Source organism: Mobula birostris, chromosome 4 (genome assembly GCF_030028105.1).
Source record: "Mobula birostris isolate sMobBir1 chromosome 4, sMobBir1.hap1, whole genome shotgun sequence".
In the NCBI taxonomy this organism is placed as follows: domain Eukaryota; kingdom Metazoa; phylum Chordata; class Chondrichthyes; order Myliobatiformes; family Myliobatidae; genus Mobula; species Mobula birostris.
Window position 1 is genome coordinate 193771420 of NC_092373.1, and position 13052 is coordinate 193784471.

At 39.6% G+C, this 13052-nt stretch overlaps 1 protein-coding gene across 3 annotated transcripts in view; it reads left to right on the forward strand.

The window, feature by feature from the left end:
• Positions 1 to 13052, forward strand: part of dnaaf9 (dynein axonemal assembly factor 9) — a 179344-nt gene that overhangs the window by 122223 nt on the left and 44069 nt on the right. For all 3 annotated transcript variants that reach the window (XM_072256716.1, XM_072256715.1, XM_072256718.1), the window contains 6 exons: positions 24 to 156; positions 457 to 543; positions 1003 to 1109; positions 2174 to 2248; positions 6613 to 6815; positions 6976 to 7041. In XM_072256716.1, the coding sequence (XP_072112817.1) occupies positions 24 to 156; positions 457 to 543; positions 1003 to 1109; positions 2174 to 2248; positions 6613 to 6815; positions 6976 to 7041 (671 nt within the window). The remainder of the gene's footprint in view (positions 1 to 23; positions 157 to 456; positions 544 to 1002; positions 1110 to 2173; positions 2249 to 6612; positions 6816 to 6975; positions 7042 to 13052) is intronic.

Here is a 13052-nt window from a genome sequence, read left to right on the forward strand (position 1 = left end):
CTACCTTTTTTTTTTGTTTGCAGGAGTGGTTAGTAATGTAGTTTTCACAAGCTTGACCTCCGAGCAAAGGCAGCTCTTGGTGCATCTGCAGAAGTTGATTCGTGCAGCAAACCCCAGAGTTGCATTCATTCTAGCAGAAAAGGGAGCAGTGACAAGGTATTAAAATCAAGACTGAATTTTTGAATTCCACCATCATTTAGAAGACACACCAGTGAATTATAGTTAATACATAATAAGTCTCTATAATTCTGTAATGCTAACATTAAGCAAAAATGTGGCTACCTGCTAGGTGCCTGTATCTGGAATTTCACATAGATGAAAGATTAAATATCTGTGGTTAGGATGCTTTACGTTCTGTGAAGATTAAAATAAAATCTAAGGCATTAAATTAATAAATCAGTATGCATTATCACCGTTATAAAATTCCCCTTTATCCTTCTGTCCCACAAAACCTAGGAATGCTGATATTGAAATGATTCTGTCTGAAAGCAGTTTCGCAGAACCCTTCATGTTGAGAACACGTTATTTGATGTTTCCTGGCTGGTAAGATTTTTCAGTGTACATTATTTTTGTGCTACTCTTTGCAAGCAAGCGGTAGGGAGAAGTGTAAGTGATTAAGCTGTGAAATTGTGCAGACACTCTGGTATTTTTATCAATAATTTTGTTACTATTTACGTTGATTAATTCAAATTATTAGTTATTTCGTGCTAACTCAACTGCCAATTTCATGAAAAAGCTTTGGCGGAGACATTGTGAGCAGGAGAGCCTGTTCCTGTGTTGTTTTGTTCTATGTAATGTAACTTGGATGAAGAGATTTTTAAATTAACAATTTAACAAAATAGTGTAGCCTGTACTGAGACACCTTTTACAGATGCCAGTATGCTTTGCATGCAATGTTATGGAGAAAGCTTTACTTGGCTAAGGAAAAATATTTTTAAGAAAATTCAATATTCATGAATATTTTGGAAAGAAATGTATACTTTAATTTTACGTTTCACTTAGGTGGAATGGCAAATTCAGATCAGGACCAGTTTTCCCACAAATGACTCAGATCTGCATTCGGTTCAACCGTCCACTTGATAAGGCCCGATTTGTGACAAAGTGTAAAGGTACAGTTAAGTTTTATAGCGAGATATAAAGTTCTTCAGTTTCTTTGGATCAGCAGCAAAACATCAGCTGCTGATTATTTTATTTTACCAAGCTTGTTCTTAAAGATGGTGCAGTTGTAAATGGAAATAAAATGATAATAAGGTAGATAGGTACAAATATAATTCTATGGGCTAGGAAGTATTTTAAAATATGAATAATAATTTGGTTTCATGTCTGGATGATATATCTACTTGTGTGACAATGCATTAGTCCCGCTGACAACTAAAAGGATTTGAGATTCTTTATCTCCCTTTCAAGCTAGCATTGTACATGTCATAACTTTGAAAGGGCAGAATAAGTACATTATTGTCAGAGTTGAAAAGTTATTGATATATCAGTTGAAAGTTCTCAACACGATTGCTGTGTCTTATTTAAAAAAATCTTAGTAAACCTCTTACAGCTGATCTTTTACTGCTGATCCAAAGAAACAGAAGAAAATGATGAATTGTAAACTTGCAAAAGAATTATTTTCCTTTGGACTTTGCTAGATTTTCTATACAATTGATTCTTAGGAAATAATTCCTTTCCATATCTCGTATTGTTTACTTTGCCATTATATGTAATCCAAACCTATTGATTCTGGAAACAAGTAAGGCAGCCTTCCAAGCTTGTATCAGAATTCGTAAATTCAGATTAATGTTATCAGTCTGTTACACTATTATTTTTCTCTCTTAAGATGTATATTCCCAACACTTTTATTTCAGATGTTCCAATAACTTTTCAGCATTTTTTCTTCTGTTACTGTCTGTTCATACTTATCTCCTATTTACATCTCCTCCAGACAGATCAATTGTGATGACTAAGTTTTCACCACCTGAATAAGCAGCCTATTATGTTGACTCAGTGTGTGAAGTTATTTAACTGTTATATGCTATAATGAGAAAATGGTTGGTATTTGGAAGGATAAGTAAATATTAATGGCAATTGCCTTAAATCTTCAAACTGTTGTGTAAAACATTAAAACCAAAGAATATTTACAGTATTTTTCCTTAGTAACCTTGATCTGCATTTTGTGTCCATCTAGCACTGAGGAACACTTTGAAATCAAGTCCTTTCTGTGGAAATGTTTATCATATTCAAGCACAGCTGAAATTTTCAGGTAGATAGTTTCATTGCTATCATTCTTCTGTGTAAGGTGGTATAAATGCTGGGGCAATTGAGATGTTTTTGTCCACAGAATCATACAGTATGGAAGTAGATCATTCAGCTCAGCTCATCCATACTGACTAGTGGGTACCTTTCTGTATTAATTCTATCATGCAGCACTTATTCCTAGATACCTAGTCTTTGCTAGATGATACACACGCTTATCTTGACTCTTTTTAAGTGCTCTCAGGGACTTTGCTTTAGACAGTGCATTCCAGATAGTTACCACTCTCTGGATGAAGAAAATATCCTTCGTGTCCCCTCTGCAAAAAAAATTCATTTACATTGGTCAGACAAAATCTCTGCTTGATAAAGCCATGTTGGTTGTCCATGATTAGTCCTTGCTTTTCCAAATGATTTTTGATTCTCTCCCTCAGAAGACTGGTAGGTACTAGAATGAACTGTCAAAGGTGGGGGTGAAGGCAGACGTTATAGAGGCTTTTAAGAAATGGAGAGATGTGTACCATGTGCAGGCAGAAGGAATTGGGCGTCAGCAGCTTAATTACATCATGGGCTGAAGGGACTGCTTCCTAGTAATATTGTTCTATGTTCTAATCTGAAATATTGATTCTGTGCTCATGGTTGCTGGGTATGCTGAGTACCTGTAGTAGTTTCTGTTTTTATTTACTATTTCCACAGTATTTTGCTTTTGTAATGTTTGCTAGATTTTCTGCTAGACTAATAGTGATATCTTCTTTGTACGTTTGTAGTTGCACTTCCCATTGCCACTCTCATTAAAGTAGATTTGCTTTCTGTAAGGCTAAGTTTTAGGTGCTGCAGTTCAACTTGAATTCTTTCGCTTCAACTTGTCAACAAATGCATACACGAATACTTAAATCTATAAAGGAAAGTGAAAATGTAAAAGTGAGAGTTAAGTGAAGTCCAATGTTGTACATCATTTATTTCTTACCTAAGTATTTTCTGGATTGCTTTTTTAAATGTACTTGTGGGATTTAGTTTGATTGCCAAGTCTGTTAATTCTTCCCATTCTGATTTTGAAGGTGGTGGTGAGGTACGTTCTTAGCCAGTGCTTTACTTCTGGTGGAAATACTTATGTGGGGAGGAAGTTTCAAGACTTAGAACTAGCAAGAATGAAGGGACAGTGAACTATTTCCTGTAACTTGAAAGGGCACATCTGTGTGGTAGCATTCTAATATGCTTGCTGGTATTAACTGCTCCTTGCTTCAGTCTAAGATCCCCTCGTGTTTTAAGAAGGCAACGATAATCCCGGTGCCGAAGAAGAGCAAGGTGGCATGCCTGAATGATTATCGACTTGTGGCTCTGACATCAATTGCTATGAAGTGCTTCGAGTGATTGGTTATGGCACACACCAACCACAGCCTACCGGTCAACCTCGATGCTTTGCAATGTGCCTACCAGAGCAATAGGTCAACGGCAGATGCCATCTCTGTGGCCCTACGTTCCTCCCTAAAACACCTGGAGGAGAATAAAGACGCATATGTAAGGCTTCATTGACTACAGCTCTGCCTTTAATACCATCATGCCAAGTAAACTGATTCCTAAGCTCTGGAACCTGGGCCTTAGCACTCAGATCTGTAGCTGGATCTTCAGCTTCCTCACAGACAGGACACAGGCTGTAAAAATAGGGGACAAACTCTCCTCTACAATTACTCTGAGCACCGGTGCCCCACAAGGCTGTGTATTCAGCCCCCTGCTGTACTCACTGTAGACCCATGATTGTGTAGCCAAGTTTCCATCGAACTCAATATATAAGTTTGCTGATGACACCACAATTGTAGGCAGTATCTTGGGTAATGATGAGTTTGAGTACAGAGAGGAAATTAAGAACCTGGTGGCATGGTGCGAAGACAGTAACCTATCCCTCAACGTCAACAAGAGGACGGAATTGGTTGTTGACTTCAGAAATAGTAGCGGACAGCACAACCCAATTTACATCGGTGGTGCGCAAATGGAACAGGTCAAAAGCTTTAAGTTCCTCGAGGTCAATATCACAAATGACCTGACTTGGACCAACCAAGCAGAGTTCACTGCCAAGAAGGCCCACCAGCGCCTTTACTTTCTGAGAAAACTAAAGAAATTTGGCCTGTCCCCTAAAACCCTCACTAATTTTTATAGATGCACCGTAGAAAGCATTCTTCTAGGGTGCATCACAACCTGGTATGGAAGTTGTCCTGTCCAAGACCGAAAGAAGCTGCAGAAGATCGTGAACACAGCGCAGCACATCACACAAACCAATCTTCCGTCCTTGGACTCACTTTACACTGCACGCTGTCGGAGCAGTGCTGCCAGGATAATCAAGGACACAACCCGCCCAGGATAATCAAGGACACATCCCTCTTCCCTCTGAGAGAAGGCTCAGGAGCTTGAAGACTCGTACGGCCAGATTTGGGAACAGCTTCTTTCCAACTGTAATAAGACTGCTGAATGGATCCTGAACTGGATCTGGGCCATACCCTCCATATATCTGGACCTGCCTCTTTTTTTTGCACTAACTTACTTTCCATTTTCTGTTTTCTATTTATGATTTATAATTTAAATTTTTAATATTTACTATCTATTTGTACTCCAGGGAGCGGGAAGCGCAGAATCAAATATCGCTGTGATGATTGTACGTTCTAGTATCAATTGTTTGGCGACAATAAAGTATAAATATTGTGTTTCAGGCTAGTCAGTCAGAGGAAGTTTATTCCACTACATGCGATTAAGTGATTTGTACATTGACTCCTGATGTGCAACTCTTATAGACTGGAGCCGCTGTTTTTTTTTTGTTAGAGAAATGTGCGGTAATATATTTAGTAATCAGACTAGTGTACAGTTATTCCCTGAGTTACGAACGTCCAACTTACAGACAGCTCGTACTACGAATGGACTGCCATAAAGCCTATTATATTAAAAATTCGTTGGCTCGAGGAAGGAGAACGCCGTCCGCCATTTTAAGTCGGATCACGTTGCCATAACACTGTTGAGTGTGTAACTTTGTATTTGGCTTAAATTTTCCTTAGCAAGATTCACCCTCGCCCCCCTTTTCTAGTCAGCCGCGCCCCCACTTGTGCGATTTAACCTGTCTCAGTGCGAGTGGACTTTAGGACCCGGGGGAACTCAGGACCTGCCGCCCGCGGCTGCTGCTGAATCCGCAGTATTTCTGTTCCGTTGACGGATGCAGTAAACAAGTTAAAATTATGGATCGATAATTCCCATCTTTTGTTTGTTTCAATCTGTGATGAAGAATTTGTTGCGAGTAGGGGTTCAGTGGTTTCAAAGTGAGGGCAAATTTACATAATATTAAAATGCAAGGTGAAGCAGCGAGTGCCGATGTAAGTGCTGAGAGTGATTTTCCTGAAATGTTGAAAAAGATTATTGAGGGAGGTTATTTGCCAGGCCAAATATTTAAAGTGGACAAGACTGGCTTATGCCTGAAAGGAGCTACATTTCGAAAGAGGAAAAATGTGCACCAGGGCATAAGGCATCGAAGGACAGGCTAACGTTATTGCTTGGGACAAACATTTGACTAACTGACGCTGAATAAGAACCGTATGTACCTGTTCCGATTTACGTACAAATCCGACTTAAATTCAGACTTAAGAACGGATCTCATTCATAACCTGGGGACTTTCTGTATAGAGAACTGAACGTTCGCTTGGATCCCAACATGACTGCTGTTAGATTTAGATTTAAATAATTAAGTCTGGAATAACTAATGTGTGTAATTATGATCCTGAAATCTTTGAATATTTTAAAATTTCATCGTGTTTAGTAATTTTCTTTTGATAAGAAATTCTGCAGACTTTACCAGATCTGGTAACTGCAGACTAATGTCATTGAAATTTGGCTGCCAAAATGGCCTTAGCTAAGTGGAAATTGGGAATGGACAATAAATGTTTGCCTCTTCTGAATACCTGCATCCTGTGGAAAAAGAGCCGTCTATTTAGGAATCTAAAATCCTATTTGTTTCATCTACACTAGCTTAGTTTGGAGAGGCCAACTGATCATTTTCTGCAATGTCAAGTGTATATGGAGCACCTTTTCCCAGGAAGCAAGACTAGATTGATCATAGTCATTCATAATGATGTTCTTGCAATGTTTGATTACATCATTACATCTGATGGCAACACTGCATTTGCAGAGGCATATATGGTGGTCTATTGATCTGGTGTATTAATCTAGCAAGCAAAATACAAGATGAAAGATAAATAACCACTTACAGAACAATCTTTTCTGTATACTCTTTAAGTAGACAGCATTATGTACCTTTTATAACCTCAAGAATATAATGTTCTTAATCAACCACAAACTGGCATTGTCCTAGCAAATATCTTTGCTTGTTTTCTTGTTTAGATTCTGAAAAAACATTTGAAATTTGCCACAACACCCAGACTAATATATTCTCTGCACAACCCTTGGAAGACGGCCCTTCACCACCTCCTTTGCAAGGTGATGGGAGGACTAATGGGAAGATTCTTGATTATTTTGTTGTATTCATTGGCTGCATGCTGAAAGAAGAGACAATGAAAGACTGGCTGCGACAGTGCGCAAGACAGGTAGAGAGTTGTAAATGTATTACATAATACCGTATGTCTTAATTATAAATTGATCATTAATAAATCTTGTATAGTTGCAAAATGTACTAGACTTAGGTTACTTAATATTCTTTATATTTTCAGTGAAAATATGAATATTCTCCTTATTTTTCCTTTATAGAAACTACTGAAGAAGCCCTTTAGGACATTAGAAACCCTCACCAAGCAAGAAATTAAAAATATCCATGTAAGTACTGACGACTAATTTTTAAAAATTTTATAGTGATTGAATCAGAATTCTAAATGAGATTTAACTTGTAGGTCTAATGAGTGGTGGAAGACCTGCATGGGTTAATGTTTTGATAGACAGCTCCATGAATTTATTTGTTACTTGAGAGTTGATTGATTCATAGCTGTTAAAGGGAGAGAGGTAAGAAATTATTGAGTTATATCACTTAAAGCTATTGAATGCTGTTCGGTTGTAGAACATTACAGTGTTCAGGAAGTATTTTCACTTTTGTATCCTAATATCACAGCAGAGAGAGGTGTTACTTGGTCTATTGTACCATGTTGTGTCTTTAAATATGGTGTTCAATTTAGTCCCATTAAAGAGCTTATTAGTTCTTTGCAAATACTTGTCCAGTTAATGAAGAAATTTGTTTCACTGCATTTGTAATCTTTATGAAGATGTTACTCTTCTTGATGTCATTTAATTCTGATAATTATGTTAAAGCTACTACATTGGAAGACTGAATCATTTAAGACTCTCATCTTCCTAAACCCCAGAGAGTATGGGCTTAATCTGTTTAAACTCTCCATCTGATATATTTGCCATACTAGGAATCAAATCCTTTAAATCTTCTTTTTACTCCTAGTGCAAATATGTTTTTCCTTCGATAGGGAGACAAGGTATCTTCGTAACACTCCAGGTGTAGTTCCACAAGGATTCTATACAATTGGAGCAAGATGTGTTTTCTGTTCCACTTAATTCCTCTTTCCAGTAATATCCATGTACCCATTGCTGTCTTAGTTTTTTACTGAATCAACTCATTATTGAAGGTCTTTTCTCAAAGTCCAGATACAGCATATCAAATTGATTCACCCCCACCAGATTTGTCAAATGTGATTTGTCTTTCATAAATCCATGTTGTCTCTATGCAATCCTATTACTGTTGCTATTTTCCTTCTTAAAAAAATTCCAGTATTTTGCAAGTACTGATGTCAATATAGTGGTCTATTGTTCCCTATCTTCAGTCTCCCTCATTTCTGAAATAATGGGCATATATTGATAATTATGGTGTCTTTGTATTTGGTATCTTCTGTGGGAACTCTTGTAAAGTGTATGGAACTTGTTAGATAACTCTGACCATAGTATAGCCACTTCCTTCAAAGCACTAAAGTGCAGGTCATTAAGTTCTGTGGATTTATTAGCTTTAAGTCTCTTTCATTTCCCTAGTACTTATTTTTAGCTGATGCTGACTTAACCACTTTCCCTACTCTGTATAAGAATATCACATGAGAAAATATAAAGTGGGAAACAAAATATGTGATTAGTACAGAGGATATATACTTGCAATATCTAATTAATTAAGCTGCCGAAATGTTAAATCTTGAGAAGGTGCAGAGATTATAAACAGAATGTTGAAAAATATAAGGACAGTATATTTCCTTGCTGGAGCTTGTAAAGGACATGTTCAGAGACAGTCTAACTCTCTGGTAGAAAGTAGCTAGGCTAGGGAAATGCATTGTAGAATCACCCCAAGCCTTAAGACTAAACAAAACATTCGGAGAGACTGTTAGGATTCCCAGAGTGAATTTAGACAGGTTGCTCACAGTGCCTTTACAGTTCTCTTCGTGAGCACCACCAGGCCCTGTGAAGCTGGGATTTACAAGTCACAGGGTAGATAAAAAGTAAAATGATGTCAGAAGCAACTGATCACAAGTTTATACTTAGAAAATTTGTAATCATTGCGCATACAAAATTTAGATGACCAAATTTTGTGTTAATGGTAACAGAAAAGATTATGAAAAGGAGGTATGATCATCATAAAGCTATCAAAGGTGCTAAGAGACAGTACCTGTTTAAAATCCAATTACAGGGCAACCGTCAGTTTTGTAGGGCTAACGTACTACACTGGGCTACAAAACAAAGTCAGCAGTCAGGAGAGACTACTTGATTTGTTATTGGGAAGTGAACCTAGTCAGGTGTCAGATCTCACAGTGGGAGAGCGTTTTGGAGCAAGTGATCATAATTCTATCTCCTTTACAATAGCATTAGAGAGGGATAGGAACAGACAAGTTAGAAAAGCGTTTAATTGGAGTAAGGGGAATTATGAGGTTATCGGGCAGGAAACTGGAAGCTTATACTGGGAACAGATGTTCTCAGGGAAAAGTACGGAAGAAAAGTAGCAAATGTTCAGGGGATATTTGTGTGGAGTTCTGCATAGGTACAGATGAGACAGGGAAGTTCTGGTAGGGTACAGGAACCCTGGTGTACAAAGGCTGTAATAAATCTAGTCAAGAAGAAAAGAAAAGCTTACAAAAGGTTCAGAGAGTTAGGTAATGTTAGGGATCTAGAAGATTATAAGGTTAACAGGAAGGAGCTTAAAAAGGAAATTAGGAGAGCCAGAAGGGTCCATGAGAAGGCCTTGGCGGGCAGGATTAAGGAAAACCCTAAGGCATTCTATAAGTATGTGAAGAGCAGAAAGATAAGACGTGAAAGAATAGAACCTATCAAGTGTGACAGTGGGAAAGTGTGTATGGAACCGGAGGAAATAACAGGGGTACTTAATGAATTCTTTATTTCAGTATTCACTATGGAAACGGACCTTGGTGGTTGTAGTGATGATTTGCAGCAGACTGAAAAGCTTGAGCAGGTAGATATTAAGAAAGAGGATGTGCTGGAGCTTTTGGAAAGCATCAAGTTGGATAAGTCGCCAGGACCGGATGAGATGTACCCCAGGCTACTGTGGGAGGCGAGGGAGGAGATTGCTGAGCCTCTGGCGATGATCTTTGAACTATCAATGAGGACGGGAGAGGTTCCGGAGGATTGGAGGGTTGCGGATGTTGTCCCTTTATTCAAGAAAGGGAGTGGAGATAGCCCATGAAATTATAGACCAGTGAGTCTTACTTCAGTGGTTGGTAAGTTGATGAAGAAGATCCTGAGAGGCAGGATTTATGAACATTTGGAGAGGTATAATATGATTAGGAATAGTCAGCATGGCTTTGTCAAGGGCAGTCGTGCCTTATGAGCCTGATTGAATGTTTTGAGGATGTGACTAAACACATTGTTGAAGGAAGAGCAGTAGATGTAGAGTATATGGATTTAAACAAGGCATTTGATAGGCTACCCCATGCAAGGCTTATTGAGAAAGTAAGGAGGCATGGGATCCAAGGGAACATTGCTTTGTGGATCCAGAACTGGCTTGCCCACAGAAGGCAAAGAGTGATTGTAGATGGGTCATATTCTGCATGGAGGTTGGTGACCAGTGGTGTGCCTCAGAGATCTGTTCTGGGACCCCTACTCTTGGTGATTTTTATAAATGACCTGGATGAGGAAGTGAATGGTTGGGTTAGTAAGTTTGCTGGTGACACAAAGGTTGGAGGTGTGGGTAGTGTGGAGGGCTGTCAGAGGTTACTGCAGGACCTTGAAAGAATGCAAAACTGGGCTGAGAAGTGGCAGATAGAGTTCGGCCCAGATAAGTGTGAAGTGGTTCATTTTGGTAGGTCAAATATGATGGCAGAATATAGTATTAATGCTAAGACTCTTGGCAGTGTGGAGGATCAGAGGGATCTTGGGGTCCGAGTCCATAGGACGCTCAAAGCAGCTGCGTAGATTGACACTGTGGTTAAGAAGGCATATAGTATATTGGCCTTCATCAATCATGGAATTGAATTTAGGAGCCGAGAGGTAATATTGCAGCTATATAGGACCCTGGTCAGACTCCACTTGGAGTAAATGTGCTCAGTTCTGGTCGCCTCACTACAGGAAGGATGTGGAAGCCATAGAAAGGGTGCTGAGGAGACTTACAAGGATGTTGCCTGGATTGGGGAGCATGCCTTATGAAAACAGGTTGAGTGAACTCGGCCTTTTTTCGTGGAGCGACGGACAATGAGAGGTGACCTGATAGAGGTGTATAACATGATGAGAGACATTGATCGTGTAGATAGTCAGAGGCTTTTTCCCTGGGCTAGAATGGCTAGCACAAGAGGGCACAGTTTTAAGGTGCTAGGGAGTAGGTACAAAGATGATGTTGGGGTAAGGTTTTTACTCAGAGAGTGGTGAGTGCATGGAATGGGCTGCTGATAATGGTGGAGGCGGATACGATAGGGTTTTTTAAGAGACTTTTGGATAGGTACATGGAGCTGAGCAATATAGTTCGTTGCACCTCCCCTTTTCCTAATTGGCCACCATTCAGATAATCTGTTTTCCTGTTCTTGCCAACCTATCCAAGTCACCCTGCATCCTCTTAGCATCCTCCTCACAGCTAACACTGCCGCTCAGCTTCGTGTCATCTGCAAACTTGGAGATGCTGCATTTAATTCCCTCATGTAAGTCATTAATATATATCGTAAACAACTGGGGTCCTAGTACTGAGCCTTGCGGTACCCCACTAGTCACTGCCTGCCATTCTGAAAAGGTCCCATTTATTCCCACTCTTTGCTTCCTGTCTGCCAACCGATTCTCTATCCACATCAGTACCATACCCCCAATACCGTGTGCTTTAAGTTTGCACACTAATCTCCTGTGTGGGACCTTGTCAAAAGCTTTTTGAAATTTCAAATATATCACATCCACTGGTTCTCCCCTATCCACTCTACTAGTTACATCCTCAAAAAATTCTATGAGATTCGTCAGACATGATTTTCCTTTCACAAATCCATGTTGACTTTGTCCGATGATTTCACCACTTTCCAAATGTGCTGTTATCACACCTTTGATAACTGACTCTAGCATTTTCCCCACCACCGATGTCAGGCTAACCGATCTATAATTCCCCGGTTTCTCTCTCCCTCCTTTTTTAAAAAGCAGGGTTACATTAGCCACCCTCCAATCCTCAGGAACTAATCCAGAATCTAAAGAGTTTTGAAAAATTATCACTAATGCATCCACTATTTCTTGGGCTACTTCCTTAAGCACTCTGGGATGCAGACCATCTGGCCCTGGGGATTATCTGCCTTCAATCCCTTCAATTTACCTAATACCACTTCCCTACTAACATGTGTTTCCCTCAGTTCCTCCATCTCACTAGACCCTTGGTCTCCCCCTACTATTTCTGGAAGATTATTTATGCCCTCCTTAGTGAAGACAGAACCAAAGTAGTTATTAGTAGTTATTCAGTTGGTCTGCCATGTCCTTGTTCCCCATGATCAATTCACCTGTTTCTGACTGTTTCTACATTTGTCTTAACCAATCTTTTTCTTTTCACATATCTATAAAAGCTGTGAAGGGAGTGAATACGTTCTCACATACCCCAACAGCCTCTAGTGCAGAAGTTCCCAACCTTTTTATGCCAGTGAGCCTTCCCATTAACCAAGGGGTCTATAGATCCCAGGTTGGGAACCCCTGCTGTAGTGCATCTGAATGCACAGTCACTGGTGTGGATGAAAGATCAATCTTCTGGAGAGTGAAACTGCAAAAGGCATCTGGGCTGGACAGTGTCTCTGACCATGTCAGTAGATTCTATGCAGATCAGCTGGAGAGGGTACTTTCAGACATTTTTTACTGTTCTCTTCTTCAATCAATAGTTTCCACCTGCTTTAGGAAGACTACTATCATTCCGGTACCAAAAGAAAACCAGACAACTTGCCTTAATGACTACCACACACTGGGTATGATGTCAACCATCATGAAGTGCTTCGAGAGTCTGCTCATGGCATACATTAACTCTAAAAGCAAATGATCAGCTCTCTAAAACCAAAAGAGCTCATCATTGATGTCAGGTATGCCCTATCTATGTCAATGGTGATGAGGTCGAGAGTTTCTAGAGTGAACGTTAGCGACATCACCTGTCTTGGTCCAACCACATAGATGCCACAGCCAAGAAAGCTCCGCTTCCTAAGAAGGCTAAAGAAATTCAGCATGTTCCCTCCCACCCTTACCAATTTTTATTGATGCAGCATAATAAGCATCCTAGCTGATTGCATAATGGCTTGGTATGGCAACTCCTCTGCACATGGCTGTAGAAACTGCAGAGTTGTGGACACCGTTCAGCACATCATGGAAACCAGCATTCCCTCCATTGGTCCTGTCTGTAC